The 26,208-nt window shown below is 42.5% G+C and overlaps 1 protein-coding gene across 1 annotated transcript in view; it reads left to right on the top strand.

The window, feature by feature from the left end:
- phip (PHIP subunit of CUL4-Ring ligase complex) overlaps nt 1-25,998 on the top strand; it is a 33,273-nt gene extending 7,275 nt beyond the window's left edge. Inside the window, exons 8-40 of the mRNA XM_005449784.4 lie at nt 1,252-1,473; nt 2,330-2,430; nt 3,376-3,446; nt 3,782-3,882; nt 4,685-4,725; nt 5,236-5,334; nt 6,488-6,644; nt 8,624-8,758; nt 10,910-11,038; nt 11,129-11,354; nt 11,738-11,881; nt 13,416-13,599; nt 13,699-13,801; nt 13,938-14,075; nt 14,233-14,330; nt 14,473-14,680; nt 14,779-14,889; nt 15,158-15,265; nt 16,862-16,986; nt 18,115-18,197; nt 18,306-18,417; nt 19,543-19,604; nt 19,709-19,864; nt 22,373-22,493; nt 22,569-22,694; nt 22,929-23,004; nt 23,273-23,332; nt 23,435-23,587; nt 24,093-24,245; nt 24,355-24,566; nt 24,672-24,916; nt 25,243-25,386; nt 25,486-25,998. Of these exons, the coding sequence (XP_005449841.2) occupies nt 1,252-1,473; nt 2,330-2,430; nt 3,376-3,446; nt 3,782-3,882; nt 4,685-4,725; nt 5,236-5,334; nt 6,488-6,644; nt 8,624-8,758; nt 10,910-11,038; nt 11,129-11,354; nt 11,738-11,881; nt 13,416-13,599; nt 13,699-13,801; nt 13,938-14,075; nt 14,233-14,330; nt 14,473-14,680; nt 14,779-14,889; nt 15,158-15,265; nt 16,862-16,986; nt 18,115-18,197; nt 18,306-18,417; nt 19,543-19,604; nt 19,709-19,864; nt 22,373-22,493; nt 22,569-22,694; nt 22,929-23,004; nt 23,273-23,332; nt 23,435-23,587; nt 24,093-24,245; nt 24,355-24,566; nt 24,672-24,916; nt 25,243-25,386; nt 25,486-25,850 (4,569 nt within the window). The 3' untranslated portion in view covers nt 25,851-25,998. The remainder of the gene's footprint in view (nt 1-1,251; nt 1,474-2,329; nt 2,431-3,375; nt 3,447-3,781; nt 3,883-4,684; nt 4,726-5,235; nt 5,335-6,487; nt 6,645-8,623; nt 8,759-10,909; nt 11,039-11,128; nt 11,355-11,737; nt 11,882-13,415; nt 13,600-13,698; nt 13,802-13,937; nt 14,076-14,232; nt 14,331-14,472; nt 14,681-14,778; nt 14,890-15,157; nt 15,266-16,861; nt 16,987-18,114; nt 18,198-18,305; nt 18,418-19,542; nt 19,605-19,708; nt 19,865-22,372; nt 22,494-22,568; nt 22,695-22,928; nt 23,005-23,272; nt 23,333-23,434; nt 23,588-24,092; nt 24,246-24,354; nt 24,567-24,671; nt 24,917-25,242; nt 25,387-25,485) is intronic.
- The last annotated feature ends 210 nt before the right edge of the window (nt 25,999-26,208 follow it).

Below are 26,208 nucleotides of genomic sequence, written 5' to 3'. Positions count from 1 at the left end.
CTTATCTGTAGTTGTGAGGAAACGGGGAGGATTGCACTTTGCTCTTAAATCTATGGTGGTGCAGACGGCGTGGCAGGTTTCCCAAAATGCTTTGTAGTTATAAAAGGTCAAGGCTTTCTTTTTATATATACTTAACATACAGCACTGTGTTAGTTATTTTAAAGTGTTATGATTTTTTAAAAAAAAGTTTTCAGGTGCATGTTGGAGCACATAAAATGAAACACCGTCATTAACAGTGTCTGACACTCAGCGTGACAAAAATTATTATTTGAATGCGAAGAAGTTTCATTTTATGAAGCGTTACATCCTGAAATCGCTGGCTTTTTAAAACAAGTGGATTTGTGTTTGTGTGTCTTTCGCGTCTTCATCACGGTTACCTGTTACTTAAATAATTTTGAGCTCTTAACTAAAAACAGATGGATCTAGCAACATGTCCATGAGCATTTTAACCGTCAGCGAGCTGGATCGCAGCCAGGCTCTCCCCAAAGGCGGTTTCAGGATTGAGGACTCGATCGTGCACTTTGATTGCAGACTAATGAGTGTTTAAGGAGAATCCGAGCTACCATTTCTTGTATATGCTTCACTAACAAAGCTTTTATTTTGTAATTATTTATAAATATTAATAGAATTATTATTTGCTTCTACTTTGCTACAAAACTGTTACAAAGTAAGAGGATATGAGTTGGTTCCTGCTTGATCTGTCTATTTTCTGTCCCTCCGTTCTGACAGTCGAGTTCTCGTATGCATAAAACCAGCTCTGTGTCATCACATCCAGTCTCAGTCTACTGAGTCAAATGTAATCAGCCTAAGATATTCTCAGACCACAGTAACAGTCTGCGTGTTCATTTGGCAGTGCTCACTGTTGTTTTGCATTGATAACATTAGCCAGAGAATGTGTTTACATGCCAGCTGCGGTCTTTTTCTCTTTACCGGTTAATAATAAGCTGGTTACAGTGCATGCAAATGCACCGTCAGTGCCTTGAAATGTTCATTGTAGCTTTTTTGTCAAAAAGCAAATTAATCATTAATCTATTTTTACATTTCAAGAGTCTCCTTCCCTCCTCTGTTTGTATTCCAAATTTGCCAATCTGCTGAGAGTCCTGCTCTGCAGCATGCCCAGATAGATTGTAGAAATCTTCTTCAACTTCACATTTTTAATTTGTCTTCCCGGAACCGTTGCCCAGAAGCAGATGCGCTGATCTCAAATGTGAATCTTCACTCATGTGCGGTGGTGTTTTCTTTCTGTCCCAGGGCTCAGATGACTGTCTCGTGAAGATCTGGGGAACAGATGACGGGCGTCTGCTGGCGACCCTGCGCGGCCACGCTGCCGAGATTTCCGACATGGCCGTCAGCTACGAGAACACCATGATTGCCGCCGGCTCCTGTGACAAGACCATTAGAGTGTGGTGCTTACAAACCTGCGCTCCTCTGGCTGTCCTGGAGGGGCACGCGGCCTCCATCACCTCACTGCAGGTGTTGTTTTGATTGTTTTAAAGCTGTTTTTATTTCGTATTCTTTACAGCCCGGGAGAAGCCACCACAAACTGCGATTGTATTTTACTGTAGAAAGCTAGGTTTGTACTTAACAGGCAATATATATATATAAATGTTTGTGTGTTTACAGTACACAGTTTAACTTGTGTCAAGTTTTATCTGTGCAACTGCTTTTAGTTTACTGGACGCTTTGTTAGTCACCCTTATCAGCTCCTGGACGCTCTTTTGCCTTCAGATCTGCTTTAAATCTTCATGGCAGAGATTCAACAATATGCTGGAAGCATCCCTCACAGATTTTGGTCCATATTGATGTGATACCATCACACAGCTGCTGCAGATTTGTTGCACATCCATTGTATTAAAAATCACATCCTAAAGGTGCTCTACTGGCTTGAGATCTGGTAACTGTGGAGGCTGACTTGAGGGCAGTGAACTCACTGGGATGTTAAAGAAGCCACTTTGAGATGATTGGAGCTTTGTGTCATCGTCCTGCTGAAAGCAGCCATCAGGATATGGGTTGACTCCAAATTCTGACCCAACATCTGGTTGTTACAGCAGAAATTGATGCTCATCAGACCAGGCAATATTCTTCCAGTTCTGGTGAACCCATGAGAATTGTAGCTTCAGTTTCCTGTTCGTAGCTGACAGGAGTGGCACTCGTGTAGTCTTTCTGCTGCTGTAGCCCGTCTGACTCAATGCGATTGGCCGATTCCATATTTGCTTTAAGAAGCAGACAAACAGGTATACTTAATGAAGTGCCCAGTGAGAGCGACTGTGTTTGTGTGTGTCTTTGTCCTCTGTTCATTCCGCTAATCTCTGATTGGTTGTGTTTGCAGTTTTCTCCTCTCTGTAGCGGCTCCAAGCGCTACCTGTCCTCCACCGGAGCTGATGGCACCATCTGCTTCTGGCAGTGGGATGCACGGACACTCAAGTTTGGGTGAGAAAAACACACGGTCTCACCTGCACAAACATTTCTCACACTTTGTGCATCAAGCATTTTGTCAGCGCGTCATTGCAGCCCCTTTTCAGACACGGCATACATAACACAGTTGTCCTCATCAATCTGTAAGTGACAGCGTTCTGTAATTCAGATAAAGGTCACTTTTAAGCTCATGCTCCTCACGGCCTCATTCAGTGAGTTGTGCAGCCGCGATGTAGAAAGCCATGGTTTGGACGCGATATTTGGCATGAGATGACACGCAGTTTTCAGTGGAGTAAAAAGACTTATTTTTATTTTTAGAAGTTGATCTGAGCCTCCTGCATCTTCTTCCTTATTGCTACCTGCACTGGCTTGTTCCCGACTCTAATATTACCTCTCTGTGAACCTTGTCCCCATATTGTCTCTGCTACTCGATGCAGAGAGCCTGGGCTTCATTAATGTGCCTCTGTATACTGGCTAGAAACCTGCACACGCCCTTGGAAGTCAGTGTGGTTTAATCTTATTACATAAATTCGACTACTTGCAGTTTAGGCATGTGTTGCACTGAAATAATTACTCGGTCGGACACGGTCTTTTTGTTTTTTAAAAAGAGACATAAAGTTGATACATTTTGATGAATGGAAAGGAGTGCATGTCTGAAGGGGCTTATTTGTGTAAAAGTTTGATCCTATGCTGAAGATTTCTATAAGATTGTATTGATCTTAAGTACACATGAATTTATAATTGTCACTGTATTTAATGGCCAACTGGCCAGTTTTAGAAATGTTTAGGTCCAGTATGTAAAGCAAGCCAAACTCAGCCAACATGTCAAAATGTAAAACATTTTCTATTAAAAACACATGGTGGTAGTTCTTTGTGTTAAATTGTGTTATAAACGATTTCGTTCTCGTGTGTGTGTGTGTGTGTGTGTGTGTGTGTGTGTGTGTGTGTGTGTGTGTCCAGTCAGAGGCCCAGTAAATTCACAGAGCGCTCTAGACCCGGCGTCCAGATGATCTGCTCCTCCTTCAGCGCAGGTGAACACAGCTCACTGTGTGTTTTTTATGTATGCTTCCAGAGCACTGACAGAGAAACAGAAAAAGATGCTCACTCAGACTAACTGGAGAACAGCACACATTGTGCGTCACCACTTGTGTGGCTGCTGCTCCTTATCAGTAAATGTGGAATGACTGTGGTCTGTTTTTTGTGGGTATTTCTATTTTAAGGGTTAGAAAGATTACTGGTTATCAAAAGCACACACATTTGCAAATAGTTAATGTATAACATTGTCCCCGAGGTAAATCAATGAATGTGAAACAAAAATGACCCTAATCTTTTTTTCTTTCTTTCTTTTTAAAATATATGAATCCAGGTGGTATGTTCCTCGCCACAGGAAGCACAGACCACATCATCAGGGTATACTACTTTGGCTCAGGCCAACCAGAAAAGATCTCTGAGCTTGAGTCCCATACGGTGAGTCAGCGTAGAGCCCTTTTATTAATTTATTGTTTAGTTACTACAAAAACAGCTTTAATCCAAGCGCACTGTGTTGGCTTATTGAACAAGTTTAAGATGTGACGTAGTTTTCTGTGGATATTACTAAAAATGATCAAATCTATAGCTATACAGTTTGCTTACTGTTTGTGGTATAGTTTTGTTTTTGTTTTTTTCAGTGAAAGCTCCTTTTGATTTTTCATTTGATTTATTTTAACAATAAAAGGAAAAAACATGCTGGCTTCTGAAGTTTGCAACCATATATTAACCTCCTCAGTAGCATCTGAAGCAGACCTATAACGGTCTTCCTTATTTTCTGTCCTGTATATACTGTCCTAATAACAGATGCTTCAAATAACAAATACAACATCTGCACAAACAGTGCTCATTTTCAGACAGTTTTTTCCACTCTTGCCTCTGTATGATCTCAACAAGCATGGATATGGTTATTCCAGACATGCTGCTCTGATTATGAGCATCCTCAGTTTGAGAAGAGAGCCAAAGAGGAGGAATTTAGAGGATAAATAAAAAAATAGGACTTCCATTTGGAAATGTGAAAAATACAAAGCTACTCTTATAGTAGTCAACTTTAAAGGTGGATTTAAAATGATTTGTCACAAATATTGTTCTTGTCCATGAAATGTGGAATTGTAATTGAAAATGTCTGAGATGAACTAGTTATTTGACAGTTTTTAATTTGCTGAAAATACAGTTTAACGGTGACTAAATAAGAAATAATAACGCCTGCGCTGACGTTTCTCTCTCATATTTTTCCGCTTAGGACAAAGTTGACAGCATCCAATTTTCACATTGCAGTGACAGGTGAGTTTACACAGATTGCATTTCTATACGTGTGTGTGTGTGTGTGTGTGTGTGTGTGTGTGTGTGTGAGGTACATAGTTATTGCAGTTAATTCTTTTTTCTGCACCACTGTTGCGTTGTGAACCTCGGGGTGCTGTGATAAAACTTGATGATGTCAGCAGCTTTACTTAATGTCTAACACACACTCTTTGTGTGTGTCTCTCTCTCACAAACACACATTCAGACACACACTTGTGCTTGCGCGCGACATATTAAACCGTGTGTGCCTAGACGGAGTGCAGAAAGACAAGCTCAGCTCTAATTCCCCTGGGTTGCTGTAATCTAAGCAGGGAGGAAGGTGTAGACGGTGTATGCAAAGAGCGAGGGTGGTAGAGGTGGAGATCCGGGGGTACATGTAATTATTGTTGATGTGTGGAGACGGAGGGAACCATTTTACTGCAGGAAGCCGATCTCAAAGTAAGTGTTATATTTTCATTCACATAAATGTGTGTGCGCGTGCTTGTGTTGCAGGTTTGTGAGCGGCAGCAGGGACGGTACAGCTCGGATCTGGCAGCTTCACCCTCAGGGCTGGAAGAGCATTCTGCTGGACATGCAGACCAAATTACCCGGGTATGTGTCTCTGCACTGCTGTCAAGGCCTGGCCTTCCCATTAGTGCTTTTGTGCTTGGAATAAAGACCTTGTGAGCTGGGATCATACTGGAGGTGATGATGTCAGTTTACATTTTAAAATAATCAATCACCTGCATTGAACTCTTAGCGCTATAGTGTGTGATGAATTCTTCTCATGAAAAATGCAGAGTTTTGAGTGTTTTACACGTGCTTTTATGTATTTAAAGTACAATGACCTGCTGCATAGTTAAGTTAAAGAAAAATCTCTTTCACACCTGTGGGATAAAGTGTGACATGGTGATTGATTACCTGACTGCTCCTAGACAGAGTATAGATTTATTACCAGACGGTGCATGAGTAGAGTACACTGACTGTTTATGTCTTTGTTGCCTGAACAAACACAACAAACCTAATGCAGCAATGAGGTTAACTAAAACAAACCCTAAAAAAAGTCCTAAATGCCCCCAGCTTGGATAATATAAGAAGTTACTTAAAGTATTTAATAGAGTTAAATCTATAACCATTGCTCCTACAATCGGTCTGTAAAATAAAGAAAGTCTGGGTCAGGGAATTGCAGCAAAAAGTATTGGGATGTTTTGGATGTGTTGATTTTCACATCTTTCTTATGTAAACAGGAACAGCTGGGGTTGTGAATAATTATCTCAAGCTGCAGAAAGATAAGGTCTAACTGTCAGAATGGTCTGGCTCCTCATTAATGGTGTAAAAAGGGACTGAGGAAAATAGAATACATTCCTCAAAAGGAAAGGACAGTTGATTTTTTTTTTAAACTTTTAACTAATGTAGTTAGAAAAAGATGGCGTTTACTTTTTTTCTTGTGTCTACTTTTTTTTGTTTTTACAGTATTTTCATATTTGTTACACAGTCGTGGCCAAAACATTTGGCAGTAGCACAGAGTTTGTTTTTCATGCAGTATGCTGCTCAGTTTTTATTTAGATGATTTCTTCCATGTTTCTGTGATATAGTGAAGATGAACTTTTATTGGAAATACATGAAAATTGAATTTTGTTGTGATGCTACTGCTAATACCTCTGGCAACGACTCTGTGTCTGATTTTTATGTATAAACTAAACTAAAAAGACCTTAGTTGGGCTTAAAATTTAGTCCTGAATGGCATCACTGCTTTCCCCCTCAGGAAGTACAACCCTCCGCCGCTGGAAGACAAGGTGACCAAGCTGAAGGTTACCATGGTGGCATGGGATCGCCATGACAGCACAGTGATAACGGCGGCCAACAATCTGACGTTGAAAGTGTGGAACTCCATCACTGGAAATCTGGTCCATGTCCTGATGGTATGTGGTGACTTGACACTCGGACACAAAAAAAGATGCGTGTCATAATATTGTAATACAGTGTTGTGTGTTATTATGTAACAGCTCAGATCACTGTTGACTGGACCACAACGCACTGCCAGTTCACACTGTATACATTCATGGCCGTCAGAGGTTAAACCCTCTTATTCACTTATCCACTTTTTCGGATGCTGTGACTTTAAAAAAACCTGCAGACTTACAGCCTATCGTGCACATGAGTGATATGGCTCAGCAGTTGCAGTGTAGGCTGTTTCCGGAATAAGTCGTGCATGTCGTGTTGTGAATTTTTGATTTGTTGTGTCCATTGAGTGTTGATACTTGCACCGTGTGATTAGAATATTAATGTTCTTTTACTCCGAATAGAACTGGCGGTGAGGCTAATCAGTTAGTTTTGTTCTGCTTCGCTGATATGTACAGATGTGGCCAAAATGTAATTTTTATTTATTTGCTAATAAGTTTTTTAGTCCTTCAGATTATTCATCACTATATCAGAGAAAGATGTAAAAATAATCTAAATAAAAACTGAACTGGCAAAGTGCATGAGACAAAACTTTTGGTTGTAACAGGTGGTTATTTAATCATCATCATCTTTATTTATAAAGCACTTTAAAACAACCACAGCTGACGCAAAGTGCTGTACGTTGGAACTAAATAATAAAATTACATAAGATATAAATAAAAGCCAAATAAAAGAAAGAAAAATAAAATAATGAATTAGTTAGTTAATAAGTAATTTAATTCCAAGAGAAGCTAAGTCTCACTACAGTCAAAAGCCAAAGAATAAAAATGGGTTTTAAGACGTGTTTTAAAAGTGAACCATGAAGGAACCTCTCTAACGTGCAAGGGCAAGTTATTCCATAATTTAGGAGCAATGATAGAAAAAGCCCCGCCCCCTCTGAGCTTCCTCTTGGATCTCGGTACTTTCAGGAGCAGCTGGTCAGCTGACCTAAGAGACCGACAGGGTGTGTAGGGATGTAGAAGCTCTGAGAGGTAAGGCGGGGCTAGATCGTGAATCTTTAAAAACAAACATAAGAATATTAAGATGAACTCTAAAAGACACAGGCAGCCAGTGCAGTGAGGCGAGGACAGGCGTTATATGCTCTCCTTTACGAGTTCCTGTTAGCAGTCGTGCAGCGGCATTTTGAACCAGCTGCAGACGTGAGAGCACGACTGACTGACCCCCACGTAAAGTGAGTTACAGTAGTCCAGACGGGAAGAAATGAAAGCATGGATCACTGTTTCCAAGTGCTGCCTAGAGAGAAAAGATTTCACTCTTGCCAATCGCCTTAAATGATAAAAACTGGACAAAGGTCAGTAATAACAGATGTAAAATAAACTTCCAGGCGTCCCAAATCAACAGAGGAGGGCTCACAGGGACCACTAGGTCCAAACACCAACACCTCTGTTTTCTTTTCATTAAAATTTTAAATGTTTAAAGCCAACCGAGCTTTAATGTCACCTAGACGTGTCAAGAGTGGTTTTATGGAGATGCCATCCTTCTGCTTTAAGTTATTGTCTTCCTGTCAGCTCCCGTTAACCCGCTAAACATTATACTCAAGTAACTCTTCTGTATTATGGTGTTGCTGTTAGGGTCATCTTAGGTTGCTGCTGTTTCACTGCTTAGCTATTGGCCTTGTTTTCATCATTTTTACTTTACTTTTGATCAGAAATCTAGTTGCTAACACACTGTCAGAGTCTCCTTGGTGACGCAGTGATAAAACTGGAACATTTGATAGCTGCCTGAAAACAGTGTATATAAAAAGCAAACAAAAAACAGATGAATATGAATTTGTTACTTGTTAACTTAAAAAGCATGTGGGTTTGCACACTAGCAGTGAGAGGAATGCAAAATATGCTCAGCTGTGTGTGGGCTTAAGCACAAAAAGTCAGGTTTGGCTGTTGCTTCTTTTTTCTTATTTCTTAAACTAATCCTAGATGTTCGTGTTGTTGGTCGACAGGGTCACGAGGATGAAGTGTTTGTTCTGGAGCCACATCCCTTTGATCCAAGAATCCTTTTCTCAGCGGGGCATGATGGGAATTGTATTGTGTGGGATCTAGCCAGAGGAGTGAAGATCCGCTCCTATTTCAACATGGTGAGCGTCTCGTCCACAGAACGTCTCCTCGTCTGCGTGTCATTGCCTTTCACTCACTTCTGTTTCATTCACTCGCGTGTCCAGATCTTGATCCTCTCACTGCACTTTTTTTAACTGTATTTACTCTGGCCTGTATAGAATTCTTTTCCCATTCCCCTCCTCATCTCACCCTTTATTTCACTTTCACCCGCTGTTGACGTTCTCCCAACTCTATACTTTCACTTTCTCTCTCTCTGCTTTCATTACTGTTCTCACCTCCCTTCGTCCCTTCGTGGCTCTCTCATCAAAATGAATCACATATGCCACTCTACAAATTTATCCAGTGCTTTAATTATTGTAGTATTTCCTGCTTCCTGCTTCTATAGTAACCAAGGACGGCATTAATCACATTCCCAGAACATGTGACTCACATAGTGAGCTGGTCATTTGGCCAAATCTTGGTGTTGGTCATAGACAGTGAATAGTGTTGCCTAACAACACAATGTGTTTGTGCATGTGTAAAGGCCCAAGTTTCAGGCTGAAACTTACTGTGGGACTTCTCCTGAAAAGCGTCCTCTTGTCAGGGTTTTTCTTAGCTTTGAATGGGTCTTTTGGTTGGAGGAACAACAATAAGGATGATGGATACATGGACAGTAAAGTAGTAAGTCAAAAATGTCCAGCAGTAACCTAAAAAAAAAACTACAGCAGTGTAAGGAGGAAGCAGATTTTTATTGGGTCCGATCAAACTTTGAAAACCTCCCTGTGGACAGAAAAAAACACAAAAGGGGGTTGCAGAGTAAAGGTGAATGTAGAGTAAGATTAGCACAAGCAGAAAGGACACACAGGCAGGGAACTGCATAATCCTTAATTATCTTACACTGGGCCTTAGTGCACCCCCTCACTTCATCCTCTGCCTGCAACAAGCCCTGTTAACTCCCTCCTCCCTCTTCTTTTAAGACGTCTTGCTATTAATTGGCTGCCCCTCTTAAGCAGAAAATTTGAACAGCAGGTGGGTGTGGCTTACTGTCAGAGCCGAGTGCCTGAGATGACCCTATTAGAGAGATCAGCTCTCATTGACTTTACACAGTGATGTAAATAACATAGCTTTTAGAGCTGTCTGAACCCTGAAGATAGGTCCAGCCTCTGGAAAGTATGTTCATTTTTAAACACACTGACCGCATATCACTGCATCACTGTGGGGTGGGATGGAGGTGATCAGATTGGGCACTGCTGAGGTGTTGTTGAATCCCAGGTTGCTGTTATAGGGGCCTTCACACAGTAATAACATTGTGATAATATGGTCAGTGAATCATTTGGTAGTCGTTTGGGCGCTGTGGGTTAGGGAGAGCTCCCTCTACATAAAGCTTGTGAGTGGGTGGAAGCATGAAATGGCCTAAAATCTCCAGGTAGACACCTGTGCTGACTTTGGACTCGATAAAACAAATTTCACTGACCACCACCAGCACCAGCAGAGGACACAGCCCACTCCGAGACCACAAAAACAAGGTCCCCTCTAAACCGCACGGCCTCAGTGGTTGCTGTTGAGGCCCATACCTTCTGCACAGACTCTCTGAATGATGTCACTAGTGCAGGACGGCAGAGGCTGTTTACAGGATGCCCTGGTTTCACTTTTAAGCTTGAAATCTTTTGAATCGGTATTTCTACTGCAGCAAAATTATGGTGCTAATTTCCAACAACTCTGTCATCCAGTTGGGCAAAAACACATGCAAGGTGTATAAAACTGAGTAGTCCATGTGCTGTTTGAGTTTGGCACTTTTGCATGAATGAGAAGTGTGAGAAGCTATAAAGGCATCTTTCCATCTTGTAGTTGAATGGAGCCTTTGTGAGAATGAAGGAAAACCCGCAGATCAAACCAAAAGCAGCAGCTGGCTGACGGTCAGAGCAGTCAGGGGTTTCTTGCTGATTTCCTGTTGAAGAAGTTTTGCTTTCTGCAGGTGTCCTCCTTTTGGGGAATAGTTCATGTCGGTTTGCATAAACAGGCTACTGTTGTGCTACAAACTGTTTGATGTTTGTTCTTTGTGTGCATATTTCTTTCTAGACAATTCTGCTGGCATGTTGACAAGACATTAATAGTGGATTGTGCCCATGCAGTGCAAATAGCTACAGTGCAGTTTTAAGATTTCCCCTCCACTCTTGTCTCACCCTTTATAGATTGAGGGCCAAGGGCACGGAGCGCTGTTTGACTGCAAATGCAGTCCAGATGGGCAGCACTTTGCGGCCACCGATTCCCACGGTCACCTGCTCATCTTTGGCTTCGGCTCCAGCAGCAAGTACGACAAGGTAACCCGACCTGCAATATTTATGCACATACACGACAACTCATCGCATGTTATTAGTAATAACAACAGCACCGTACCCTCTCAACCTCAGATCGCAGATCAGATGTTCTTCCATACCGACTACCGGCCACTGATCCGGGATGCCAATAACTACGTGCTGGACGAACAAACTCAGCAAGCTCCACACCTAATGCCCCCTCCCTTCCTGGTGGATGTGGATGGGAATCCACACCCGCCAAGATACCAGCGGCTGGTGCCCGGAAGGGAGGGCTGCAGGGATGAGCAGCTGATTCCTCAGATGGGGGTCACTTCCTCAGGTATTCAGGCTGAAATCAAACCTCCTTTGAAGTTCTGCTTGTGCGCTTTACATATTTGCCTGCAGGTGATGCTGTCTTCTGTCTTATCAGAGGTCATCTGTCTGTGCCGTCATAGCCTGACAATAATCTTATCTGTCTTTAAATGAGCTCAATGTGAGGCTTTTATTGAAACTACAGTAGCAATGGCAATTAAGATTAGAGTTCAGAAGGCTGTTGGCTGGGATATAAACAGAAGCAATCAGCAGTTAATGAAATGTGTTAGTAAGGCACAGCAGAGATAGTTAAGCTATTAGGCAGCAGTTGTATTCGTCGTGGCTGTAACAATGGTTGGATTTAAGCTCATTTTTTAATTCTCTGTCTCACTTTTGCGCTATTCCTGTCAGGCCTGAATCAAGTGGTGAGCGAACAGGCGGTGGATGGTCCCAGTCCTCTGGACACCATGATTCAGAGGCTGCAGCAGGAACAGGACCAACGACTGGGAACCAATGACGTCTCTGCTGCTGCCGCAAACACCAGGTCCAGCAGAGGTAGGAGCGGTCATGACATTAAAGCGATGCTAACTGTTTATCCTGATTCGTTACCCACCCAAATTTATTTTGTTCTCATTTTCCTGGATTTCAGTCATTATTCACATCTATCCATAACAGCACTAATATGTTGGAGCATCATCTTACACTTGAAGCAGACGTGTTTGCTGTGATTGATTCATTTGTAGAATTAACAGCACATGTATTACAGTCACTATTTATGTTTTCTCAGACCTTTAGGTTGACAACATGATTCGTGGATCATGAAGAGTTTTTTTTTTTTATTCAATGAAACCTGCAGCATGCATAATTTGCAACAACTGCAATTATGTAAATAAGTGTCTCAGTGGGATTTTAAACAGGAAATGTAATAAAACTCCCCTGATTCAAAGAGTTAGTGAATGCAGGGAGCCTGTTTTCACAGAGCACACTGTGAGTAGGTAATGTGTGTTTGTGGGATATGATTTTTTATTTTTTTGGTCAATTAATTCCCAGAGTGATGAGTACAGAAGATCAGAACTATTTGTGTCCTCAGCTCTGGTGCTCCGTGGCAGCACATGAAAATAGAGTGTGAGCCAACTGCATTATGAAAGAACACTTTTTTTCCCCTTATTGATTCCATCATTCAGTTGCTTAATAACTCATATCTGCATGTAAATATGAAGACATCTGTAGACAAAGATAAAAAATTTTTGGACCGGAAGCTTCCCAGCGTCCATTTGTGGTGTCGGTTTTATTGACCAGTGATATCAGACATGGGTACATGCTGGTAAACGGCCAGTGTGGAGACAAAAAAAGGCCAATGTTCAGTCTCAAAACCATCAGCTGAAGACAATTAAGCTTTTTACTAGCTGCATTAAATTTATTTGCATTCTTAAGCAGTGACTGGTGGATGAAACAGGAAGTCTCAGCCTGTATATCTACTGGCTGCACCTGAGTCCCTGTGTATTGTCCCCAGATTCAGCAGATTAGCTGATGGGTTCCTAAAATACTTAATAACCGACCCTCTACTATTTGAAGCCACGTTTAAAAAAAGTATTTTTTAGACTCCTATTTCTTACCTATGCAAACCAGTTGTGTTTGAGTCCTTGGTGATTAGTCGATTAATCATGGGACATAAAATAAATGGAAAATTGTTCTTTTTTTGAAAATAATTTAAATAAGAAAAACATTAACTTCAGTTTTAAACTTTCGGTTTTGGAAGAAAACTGCAGATAATTCTCTGGGTTTTATGTAATCACTGTCAGTTTCATTTATTTTTTAAAATTCAGAAGCTCAGATTTAATTATTATCACAGATAATTCAAATAATTTCTAGTTACAGATTATTCCAATTTATTTCTCATTACTTTTTCATGTTATATGAAAGTTTTCTACTGTGATGCACTGAAGTGTACCATATGTCACACCTTCGCAGAAGGTCTACTGGAAATAATTCTGAGATTTTGCTAGCGGTCTCATCATTTATTTAGTGCTGTGCAACAGTTCCCCAACAGTTTAAGTGAAACCCTATCTCTCCTCCCCCACCCCCTCAGGATCTGTGGGATCTCCCACTGAGGTGCACTCCCCGCCCAACGTGGGTCTACGACGCAGCGGGCAGATCGAGGGAGTCCGGCAGATGCACAGCAACGCCCCTCGCAGCCAAATGGCCACAGAGGGAGATCTGGTAGCCTGGAGCCGCAGGGTGCTGGTCCCTGAGCTCGAAGAAGCCTCTGTCAGGTAACTCCTGAAACAGATATGTACACAAACACGTTCTCACATTCTCTGGGGAACAGGATCTCCTAAATATGATGAACCTCGTGATCTGTGTGTGTGCAGGAGACAAGTGAACTGGCGTGAAGCTAAAGGAGAGGAAGAGATCAATATTTATCAGTCAGAAAGGAGAAGACGTACTCTCCACTCTCTCCCCAAGGAGAGCAGGGTGAGTTCATGAGCATAGCTGTTCGACTAGATTATGGCTGTTTTATTATGAGTTTTTCTTTTAATTTTGAATTTCTTAATCAGAAATGTGCATGTCTCAAACACAGGACTCATCTCCCTGTTCTTTGCTTTTCCAGGTTCATCCGACATCAGAGTGTGTGGTAGATGAAGCGAGGAGGAGCCAAGGTAACCATGGCTATCAAACCCGCGCTGCCATGGAAGAGACAAGTCGGCAGAGTGCTGAGGCTGCTGATGAGGATGATAGCACCTCAGAGGTACATATTCATACTGCATTGTTACGAATTTAGTGAATAGTTTTAAGCTTTGACGTTCTGAGGATTTGACATTTTATTATAATGATTTTTGTCATTCCTTGTCTTTTTCTGTCCATTTGTTTTTGTGTCGTAATATAATTTTTTTATGTGTTTTCAGGGAGAGGTGGAGGTACGGCAAATCAACGGGCACTCCTCAGAGGAGGAGAAGGATGATGAGGAGAAGGAGCCCTGGCCAGATGAGCACAGTAGTTCGAGGTAAGATACACCGAGCGTATCTCCAGTTTATCACGTCACTCATCTCCCGACGATATGTTCGCACGCTAAATGCAAATCAGAACGCGGCACGAGCAGACACCGCAAATCTCTGTTTAATCTCGGCCCTGTGATGTATTTGCAGCGATTACTCTAGCGATTATTCGGACTGGACAGCCGATGCCGGGATCAACCTTGAACCGCCCAAGAAGAGCGTTAAAGTGAAGAAGAAAAGCAGCGGCTCAGAGGAGGATGGGGAGAAGAAGAGGGAGGGGAAGAAGGAAAGGAAGAAAGACAAAGCAGACAAAGACGGCGCATTACCAAAGAAGAAGAAGCCAAAGGAGAAGAGGAAGGTTTGTTATCAGTAATGAACTGCATTTTCACGTCTTTTGCTTCACGCCTGATTATAAGTACAGTACGTGTCATATTTATTCTGCTGTGCGTCTTGCAGAGGACGCAGTTTCAGGAGCAAGGGCTAACTCTGGAGGAATGGCTTCCCTCTGCCTGGATCACAGACACGGTCCCCCGGAGATGTCCTTACATACCCCAGATGGGCGATGAGGTACACGCCGACCGCATCTTCACCACATGTCTGCTCACACCAAAACACAGGGTCATGTTTTACATGGCAACAAGGACTAAAGTCTGCATCACAAGTCGGAGACCTCATGTGGCATTAACGGTCATTACACCCATGAAAACAAAAGGGCACATCTCGAGTTGTTATGCCATGTAGTTTTAATTACATTGCAAGCATGCACCAAAGGAATTTACAAGTGCACTTAAAGCCGTTAATTCTTTTGCATATGTGTGTGTGTGTGTGTGTGCAGGTGTACTACTTCAGACAGGGCCATGAAGCTTACGTGGAGATGGCCAAACAGAAAAAAATTTACAGCATCAATCCTAAGAAGCAGCCGTGGCACAAGATGGAGCTCCGGGTAAGAAACAGTTTGACAGTGAAATTAATAAAAAAACCAAATCCAAACTAAACCAGTGTCTCTATGAAAAGCTCTGCCTCTCTCTTAAATATGCAGTGAACAGCAGTTATATCCTGGCTTCACTGACATTTTGAAGGAGTCATATTTTCAGTGACATTTCTCTTTTAAGAATGTAGACATCCAAAGGTAAAAAGGTGAGCCCATGAGAAATTTTAAAAAAAGACGCTGTGGACTGGGGGGGGGGGCGTGTTCTTTGGCACCTGAAGCCCTGAGACCCTGATCTCAGCTCACACCAGTATGACTGGCCTCTAGTGGAGGCAGCTGCCCGTTGCCTCTGGTCATTTGGGACTCGCGCCCCTTGGCTGTGGGCGCCCCATCTAGGCCCTCCCTGCTTGTCTTGCTGGGATGGGGATGACCCGGTTTTCCCGGATCCATCTCTGTCTGCCTGGGCTCTTGAGGACCCTCATTGCAGCTTCCCACCCTCATTTTCAAGTACATTTGGTGGCAAAGACACACAAACACACTCACACTTGAGACTCTCTCTTTCTCTCTCACACTCTCACACACACCACAAGAAGAGTGTTGATTTGTATACCCGTGTCATACTGTATACCTCATTGAATGTAATAACTGGAATAACATGAATAGAAATGAAGAAATAAACAGATAAACCCTGAACAAGATGATCCTATAGAGACTTTATAGAGCTGATCTTGGAAAAGCTAAATGTGTTTGGCACAACAGTGCGCTGAGATCCTAATTGTGATTGCAAAAGCTGCCAGACGGGACACGATTAAAACAAAATAAGGCAGATAAATAAATAAAAAACGACACTGTCCTCCTAACAGTACATAGCAGGACCCAGGGATTCACCGACGGCTACCGGGTATGCTAGTGTAATCATTCACTGCTGTTTTGTTGCAATGCAAAATTCATCAGGATTTTTCCTGCAAACCTTTCATCGGCGTGGCGTCTTTATCTCCACCACTTTTCACATTCCTAGTTTAATCTTTTTTTTTCTTTCCTAAAAACATCTCTCTACCGAAAGACAAATGTCTACTGAGCAAAAAAAAAAAGTTATGAAACTGCATATGAAACTGTCTACGGAAGAATGAAAAGAAAGCCACCGCGTCAGACACTTTAACACTTGAGAGCAACAGTTTATAGGATTGCATTTTATATTCGGTATACATTTCATTTTTTTTCTGTCCTTCTGCGTGAGGAAGCTGAAATAGCAATTCCTGTGCAGACAGCAGAACATAATGCATTGCAGGCACAGTGTGCTTCCTTGTGAATGTGCTGCTTGTAGTGTATGAAATGCAGCATTTTCTTCTACGACATCTTTTTATTTTCTGTTAGTATTTTGAACAGCCAGACTTTAAGTTTCACTTTTTCTCAGCTGGAAAAAAACCTACACACAAACAAAAAGACCAAACACTTGATTTGGGGCTTTCCTGTAGGAAAGAACAAGAAATAACTAAAAGAGGAATTGTTAATAGAAACCAAAGTATTGAATTAGACTTTCAGGATGATTTTCTTTATTTTTTTGTCTTGAGAACTCAAATGTGCTCGTTATGTCTTATTTGTGGCATTTAGGAGCAGGAGTTGATGAAGATAGTTGGAATCAAGTATGAGGTGGGTTTGCCCACGCTGTGCTGCCTGAAGTTGGCGTTTCTGGACCCAGACACTGGAAAATTAACCGGGGGATCTTTCTCTATGAAGTAAGTGTCTCTCTCTGCCTCCACATAAGAGTACTGGGTTTTTCCTGACTCATTTCTGGCCTCTGACTGCAAGTCAGAATGCAACTCTGTTACCTTACTTAGTTACCCTAACAGTAGGGTTTGGTACTTTTCACATTTGAAACAATGATGGTACCAGAGCCGGTATTTGGGGAATTTGGGACTGTTTCCCAATGATGCCTTTTTCCAGTACATTGCTTTTTGTAAAATAATACATTAAACATTAATTACCTGAAGAAGATGCAGGGGTCCCGACCATCATCCGTGGCTCGTATGTTGGCGACAGACCTGATTAACTTAGTTTCAGGTCCTCTGGTGAATTTGGCTTTCAGGATGTCAAACACTCCACAGCTTTTAGATGCATTCTTGAGTCTGACAAGGTGCTTCCCCAGATTAGATGTGTTGTCATGGCCAGCTTTGTGTTGCCTGCTTTGAGTTTTGAAAAGCGTAGCCCCACTCAAGGCTGCTGTTTGCACACCGCTGCTGCCATTGGCCTGTGTGATTGTTGCTCTTTGACACATAACTGAATTAACGGCACATGGTCTCACTCGCTCTTCATCTTCTTTTCATCCAGATGTGTTCTGATACCTGAGTTTGGCACCAACTGATTGAATGTAAATCAGTACTTGGCAGTACCAATTTGGTTGATACTTTCAAGAAGTAGAAAAGTTCATTTCTTTGTTGAGAAACAAAAATGTCTGTGCTGCTTTTTAAATACTGATAGTTTTTCTTTGGCTCTGGCTAAAATCATCTATGGAATAACTGTTTCAAAAGAGTTTGTGCATAGGTGTAAAAAGACTGCAATATATGCCAAACATTTATCAACTTTTAAGATGAGCCGATGTCATTAATCTTTCTAAAACCGTACACTATGAAACTCTTGTCTTATATGATGTTATATGGTCTCTGTTCTACTTTGCAACATGGCAGCTGAATGTTTCTTTGAAGTCATTTATAAAACTCACATTTCAGCAAGGTTTCATATCTTTACACAAGACAAGAGGTTATTCATAAAAACACTGACTCCTGTAATATTTCTTGACAGCAGATAGCATATACTTTATGCACACAGAAGTGAACTGCTGCTACAAATCTCTTGACTACTTGCAGGTACCACGACATGCCTGATGTAATCGACTTCTTGGTGTTGCGGCAGCAGTTTGACAACGCCAGAAAAAGGCAGTGGCGCATAGGTCAGTTTTACCTTTGCGGTGCGACTTCACTCAAATATAAATGATACCGTATATGACATTCATTTTCTTTTTTGCACAGTTCTCTGTAGTAATGTGATGTCTCCATAGGTGACAGGTTTCGGTCAGTGATCGATGATGCCTGGTGGTTTGGGACCATTGAGAGCCAGGAGCCCTACCAGTCCCAGTATCCTGACAGCTTGTTCCAGTGCTACAATGTCTGGTATGACCACAGCTTGGATTTACTCTGTTCTCAGTAGGGTTGCAGTTCTTTTTGGCATAACGGCAAATCCGTTGCATTTGCATTAGGTAGGACTGTCTTGCATCGGCAAGACACCAAGACACTCTATATAAGAACAAAAATGTGCACAGGCAGAGATGCATACAGAAACAAAGAAATTAGATCAAAGGAATGACGCAAACAAGACCAACATGAATCACATTCAAAAGAACTCGCTGGTGATGGTGAGGAAAAGGAAGTAAAGAGGAGCAAAGTGTTACATTGACTGTTATCAGATTCAAAGGTGATGATGACAGTCACTACATACTTGCAGTGTTTTTCCTCTGAATGCCAGAAATATCTCTGAGACTCTGAAACAATACGTTAGAAAGCCAAACGTATAGATGATGTAATCACCACCAGACAGTTTCTGCTTCTCTAATAGACTCCACTACAGTCATATACAACAATGGCATAAGATAATGTAAACGAGGCACACTTGATAGAGATAGTACCACCTCTTAGTGACACTATGAAACTTCCCCCAAAAATTGCACGCTATGAGTCAGAGAAATTTCAATTTTTCTTTTTTTGGTCTTCTTTGTTTTCTTTGATGTTGGCTGTTGCAAAAGTGTGAAACCCTTGAATCAGTTCCCACTTTGTCTACTGTCCAGTTGGTCTCCTGGTACAAAAGGATAATAGTGAATACTATTATTTAATGATTTCAAGTTCTTACATCCTGAAACAAAACACCAACAGAATATTTGTCATTAAAATATTCCTATTAACACTTAAGAGGAATTTACTTGCTACAAATTCAGACAGATAGCTTCTTGTGATTATGCTACATCTCGCGGACCCTCGCTATTGCACGAAACACCTCGTGGCTTGGAAAAACTTGGAAATACCTTTTGCATTGCTGTCACTTTACAGTTTGAACCACTGATAAATATATTGTATGTTTACTGAGCGCTTCACCATCAAACATTATTTGAAACCTTGTTAAAGAATGAAGGTCTATGCTCAATACTACATGCCGACTTTGTAAAATACAAAAGAACTAACAAAATGCTAAGATTACAATGTGATGATGATGATGATGATAATTCAACCCTGTTTCCCATCCAGCTGGGATAATGGAGACACAGAGAAGATGAGTCCTTGGGATATGGAACCCATCCCCGATGATGGTAGGAATCTGAAATGCGGTGCTCATCTGAAAAACAACAAAGAACTCATTCCTTCAGTTTTAACAGCTTACAGTTGTGACAATTTCGTCCTTATGTCTTTGCAGCCACGTTTCCAGATGAGCTGGGCCAGAGTGTTCCGCTCATCGAAGAGGAGCAGAAGGAGCTGCTGTACGTTCCCCTGGACGGTGAATGGGGCTGCCGCACACGCGCCGAGGAGTGCGAACGTATCATCAAAGCCATCGACCAGCTCTGCACACTCGGTATGATGTCACGAAGCGCCCGTTAACATTAGCCACGTAAGCGGTGATATGAAGTTTCGCCATGAGGGTGCATTTCTTGTAAGGTAGCAGCTGGATGACTCTTCCCAGTGTGAGTCACCACTCTTAGCCCATGAGTCAGATGAACCAGCCAGGGGCCAGGATCATATGCTCAAAGGAATAAGCTGCTAACACACTGAACTAAATGTTAAGGTGCTTCCATGAATTCCCGTTAAGTGATGTAATGACACATTAGGAGCAGACTGAAGGCCTGCTAGTGGAAGAAAGATGGTGTGATGGCTCCCTCTAGTGACAGTTTGGGGATTAGACACATTCACACACAAGCTCTCACTGCACAGCACACTTGGCCTCAGATTTACTTAGCAGGGCAAATTGGCGTGATGCTGAAACTGCAAATATGTGGGAGTGGCAGGTTATATGGCTGATTTATGAACACACAGTCAGCCAGCCCATCCTGCTATTAGATTATAACATATCTATATAAGTCTGTATTCATACCTTCCTTAATCGGTGTGCAAATTTAAACGAAACTTTGCATGAACATCGTTTCACACACAACGATTATTAACATCTACATGTTTAAGAAAATCAAAACCTGTCCGATTTCTTTAGATTTTCCATTATATTACATTTATTTCATCATCTGCGTGAGAATGCGATGTGACATTCTCCATTTGTGTTTGTTTCATGTGTCACATTCAATGTACGTATGTACAACGTACGACTCTGCTAAATATGAAATAAAGACTTGCTACTTTATATAATGGCCAATGCAATCTACCAAAAGCAGCGCAAATTCACATGTCAAATGGGTTTTGATATGAGGGCAACGTACTGTGTTAGAAACGAGCGGGCTCCGAGGGGTCTTGGAAGTCGAGGGAGTCGTTCTCAGATTAAATCAAAGAGCTTGGGTTGCGTTCAGGATTCATCCAGAGCAGGGCTGCTTTATAAAGAACGATTCCACCATATAAACCTGTGCAGTCAAATCCTTAACATGGGGATTAGGTTACAATCATGTTAATGAAGTTGCTGTGGCTGCACCACATCTATAAATGGTCACGTTGCTCTTTTTTTCTGTAAGAATACACACATTACTACTCACTACTACACACATACTAACAATAAACATTGTTGTACTGCTAGACATTTCAAAATTTTCTATAATTGATCCTATTGTAGAGCGATAAAAAAAGTAAAATGCATGAAAATAACTCATCCTGTTGCAGAGCTCCGTGTGCGGGCACCGCTGAGTAAAAATGAGCAAAGATACAGGTGCTGTCGTGCTCTCTGCAGTTTTCCTTATGAAGTGATCTCTGTAGAAATGTACCTAAAAACCTGAAACACTGCGCATCACTCTGCTCACTGTAACTGTGCTGACTGTAATATATCCAAGGTTTGTCTGTTGTATTTTGCCATTGCTCCTAGTTACAATGCTCCACACTAAGTTATCCCAAGTTCTGCTCTGTTTCATCAATAATACCAGTATTGACATTCAGTGTTAGGACTGAGTGAAGAGCTTCGGCACTGCCCTCGCAGCTTTGAGCTGTCACACCCAAACCTAATATGTGTTTGTTCTGATAACCTCTTCCCCAGGCATTCCAAGTAAATCAGCACTCCTACTGCAAACTATCATAGACGCATAAAAAAATTCAAATTCCAACTCTGATTTTGTGTTCTGAGTGAAAAAAATTCTTCAAATATATGAACAATAAAGTTAGAAGCAAAAAGAACCAAGTCCACACCTTTCAGTCACAAAACTGACACTCTGCCTATTTAGCAAATCCTTAAAGTTTCCTATTTTTAAGGCAAAGGATGGGTTTTGTCCTGGGACAGACGATTTGTAAATCTAGCCCATGGTTCACTATCAGGAATGTTCTCCAGTTATGCTAAAGGGCCTCCTCACCTCTTAGCTCCATTCAGTGACCAAGTTAAACAGAGATATGAGGATGAGATGCAAGGGTGGAGGAAGCAAAGATGCCAAAAGAGAGAGATTTTGTTCCATAACGGTGTTAAATGGAGCTAACAGGTGATATTTATATGTAATAAATGATAAAAGGTTCCGGGTATGATATGTGGGTCTGGAGCCAGCCATCTTCAAAGTGCATTTGAGGGACACAAACATCCTCCATGATGATCCGATAGGTGAAAGTCTTTTGCAGAACAGGATTTTTATCAAATATTTTTTCTCCATTGGAAACATCTAAATTAATACAGTTATGTTCAGAATAGCTGCAAAAAGAAAAACAAGATAAAAAAATGTTTGCATTGCTGTTGCCGGGCTTCTTTTGTTGGAAAGGAATCAAAATCAATTTCAGCAAATGGATTAAACAAACACATGCAAGCCATCCTGCCATAAAAATAAATCAGTTCATGTTTTTCTATGTTACGTTTAAACTGATTTAATTCCTCATAATACCAAATGTGGATCCCTTTGGCTCATGTGCACCACTAATATAACTCTCTATCACGTACTTGCTTCAACAAACACAGATGTTGCAGCACCGTTTGCCTTCCCAGTGGACCTGCAAGCGTACCCCACGTACTGCACAGTAGTGGCCTACGTCACTGACCTCAGCACTATACGCCAAAGGCTGGTGAACCGCTTCTACAGGTGCGTCCCCTCGGGTTATCAGATACAGAGCGTGTGTGAAAGGGACCGACTGTAACAGCTGCGTTTTCCTTTCAGGCGGCTCTCCTCTCTGATGTGGGAGGTTCGCTACATAGAACACAACGCCCAGACGTTCAACGAGCCGGGGTCATTCATCGTCACCACCGCCAAGTTTGTCTCTGACCTCATGCTGCAGTTCATTAAGTGAGTACGTTTAATGTCGAGCGTTACAAAATCACAGTCACGTGATGTTAAAATAATCATCTGAAATGTCCTTCTTACTCATCAATGAATGTTTCATACCCCACATGTAGCTTTCCCAACAGCTGCAACAGTCGACTTTTTGGGTTTAATAATTTGATATGAATATTTTTTAGATCATTGACCCTGTCCTATCACTGAGGAATAACTCCTGATTCCTCCTTATTTCTTCCACAGGGACCAAAGTCTGACAGACATCATGCCCCTCCATAAAACTATGAAGAAGGCAACCTTCTCTGACTCTGAAGATGAGGTGTGTGTGACTGTCCGTATGCATGCTTACACTGCATTCATTCACAAGGCGATCTGGGGTGTTAACAATACGATACACATCGGGGAAGAAAAGATTTTTTACTATTGCTTGTACACGATTTACTTTTTTGAGGGTAAATAAATACTAAGCGTAAAGTTTTGAAAACAGACACTAATCTTGCTTTTTTCCTTCTTTTCTTATTGAGCTAAAAAATAAAATTAAGCCGACAGAGAAACATGTTAGATTATTTTTCTTTTATCCTATTTAGGATGACGAGGAAGAGGACGAAGATACTAATACTCCTGGAACATCCACACGAAACCATAAGGTAACATATGTAACAGATTTACATGAGCGGATACAGTGTCAGTGTCGAAGCAGGTTCAGTATCAGAAATGGCTGTTTACTGTTTTTTTATTAATTCCCACAGGGCCGTCGACCCATACAGCGCCAGCTGCGAGCTCGACCTCATTCGTACGACCCTCACGCGTGGAAAGGACGCTGCAAAGAGCTGCTGGATCTCATCTTTCAATGTGAAGACTCTGAGCCCTTCAGAGAACCTGTAGACCTACAAGAGTACCCGGTAACCATGCAACAAACCTCTCGCTTTTTCGTGTTAAGTGTGGTGCATACCTGCGAGCTCAGAATCAAACTCAACTCTCTGGAGCTGATCTGAGTTTTTAGCTCATTGTAAATTTCCATCACAATCACATTGATTTGCGTTTTCAGTTACCCTGTTTGGTCCTTGAATTGCACAGTCTGGGGCACAAGTGGCTCCAGTTCAATTATGAGGAGTGCTGTTTGAGGCAGAGGCCTCTTCATTCAGGTTGTGAAGGAGATGATGTGAACAGACTCGCAGCTTCAGTGGCCTTGAGTTCTCTTCAAAAGAAGAAGGGTGCAGTTCTTTCACTTCTGGTTTAGGTTTTTTCCTTTTCAGCTCATTGACAGTGAAAACTTCAAACCTCCCTATTCTCTCACTTCTTTCCCCATTTCTCTCTCTCTCTCTCTCTCCCTCTCCTTTTTGTCATCTTTTGAAAACAATTCAAATGAAGGATGAAATATCCCAACTGTCCCTCTGCTTCTTCAAGGACTACCTGCAAATAGTTGAATCGCCGATGGACTTTGGCACTGTTCTCAACACGCTGACGGAAGGAAAGTACCAGTCTCCCATCGAGCTCTGCAAGGATGTCAGGCTCATTTTTAGCAATTCCAAAGCTTACACGCCCAGTAAGAAGTCTCGGGTGAGGGTCACAAACACACACATTTACAGCTCATTATGCCTATAATATAGATTTTATAGGTCCATAAAATTAAATCCTCAAATTAAGTTGTTTTTTTTAACTTCTTCAGATTTATAGTATGAGCCTAAGGCTTTCTGCTCTGTTTGAGGAGCATATCAGCCCCATCCTGGCTGACTACAAAGCCATCCACGGCCTGACTGATAAACTGACCAAACAAGGCACCGACAGACAGACGCGACACACTACAGACAGACAGACACGGCACGTAATGAAGAGGAGGAGGAGGAGAAGCGAATCTCCTGCAAGCAGCACCGCGTCCAGGTAGATGAAATTTCCCCCTCACTGGTACTAACTTTCTCTGCAGCTTTAAATATATATTTTTTTAACCTGATGTCACACTCGGTTACTTTTTGATTTCATTTCTAGCCCAGAGAGGAAGAGACGCGTATCTTCCAGAGTGAACGCAAAGAAGGAGCCTTCGCCTGTCCCTTCACGACCCTCCTCTCTGAGGCAGAGCATCCCCGTCAAGCAGCAGCCGCCTCAGATGGTCAACGGCAAAGCAGAAACGCCAGCTCCAGGACGCACGCGTAGCGCCGCGCGCCATACGACACACTCACTACCCTCCTCGTCCTCATCACATAACGTCATGAACAGCACGCCGAGCACAACAGGTATCATCACAGATGTGTTCAATAAATACGATAACGCTCCAGGAAGTCACTGCAGCAGGCAAAGGAATAGTCGGCCACAGCATGTTGCTGTTACATTTCGGTTTTTATGCACACACAACATAAGTTTGTGAGTCAGAGTCGCTGACAGTCACCTTTTGTTACCTTTGGACAGAGCTAGCTGTTTTTCAGCCTTTATGCTAAGCCATGCTAACCAAAGTGATGTTGATTTACTTATTTGACGCTGGACAAGAAAGCACACTACATCTCCTCGCCTGTTACCTAGCCTGACTGTTTATTTCCTTGTTCTATCTCCTTCTCATTAACAGAGTCGACTCGCTCGCTGCGGGCTCATAACTCTGTGCCAGCTTCGTCTTCACCAGCTCCTGAGAAGGTGACACCTTCCCAATCCACAGAGAGTAGCAGCGGAAGCACTCGACGGAAACTCAGGACACCTGTTCGACACACACCAGGTAAGAGATCACGTCACAATGAAGTGGCCGTGTAAAGCTTAGGTTTACGATCAGGACGTAAACATTTACGTTTCTGTTCTTTTTCCTTTTCCCTCTCAGGCTCTCCTGGCAGCACTTCATCTCATAGCACAGTCCACCTGAATGGCCACAGTAGTCATGTGACCCTGGGTGTGGGAAGAAGGGGGAGAAAGTCCAGACTAGAGCCGCCAGTGAGTCCACCAGAGGTCTCAACCCCGGCCAGCCCTTCAAGACCGCGAGGTCGCCCACCTGGGAAGAAGAGAGGTAGGAAGAGCAAGCAGGAGGCGGAGGACATAAGACAGAGCGGCAGCCGCAGGAGCTTCACCCCTGACGACGAGGTCGACCCGTCCACAGGCGACGAAGGCGGCATGTCTTCTGCACAGGAAGTGTTGTCGGACTCTGGCATGGCGTCGACGCCGAGACGGCGCGGCCGGCCCGAGTGGTGAGAATCGAGGAACCTGCTCCTCCTCCTGAGTCACCGGAGCCCTCGCCACTGAGGAGGAGCAGCAGAAGGGCCAACGAAGAGGGCACGCCTCCGCTCCAGACCCAACGACCCAGCCGGAAAGAACCTCCTAAGGAGGAGGAGGAGGCAGGGGACGAGGCAGGAGGGTCCATGCGCACACGTAACCAAGGTCGACGGTCAGCCTGGTACATGGAGGAGGACTCTGAGGAGGAGCAGAGGCAGCTGCTGTTTGAGGACTCATCAATAACCTTTGGCACCTCCTCAAAAGGGCGTGTCCGCAAACTGACAGAGAAAGCCAAAGCCAACCTGATAGGCTGGTAACAGAGGAGACACGCAGGCTG

This window comes from Oreochromis niloticus, linkage group LG15 (assembly GCF_001858045.2).
Source record: "Oreochromis niloticus isolate F11D_XX linkage group LG15, O_niloticus_UMD_NMBU, whole genome shotgun sequence".
NCBI lineage: Eukaryota > Metazoa > Chordata > Actinopteri > Cichliformes > Cichlidae > Oreochromis > Oreochromis niloticus.
This window is presented reverse-complemented; position numbering and strand designations above follow the sequence as displayed.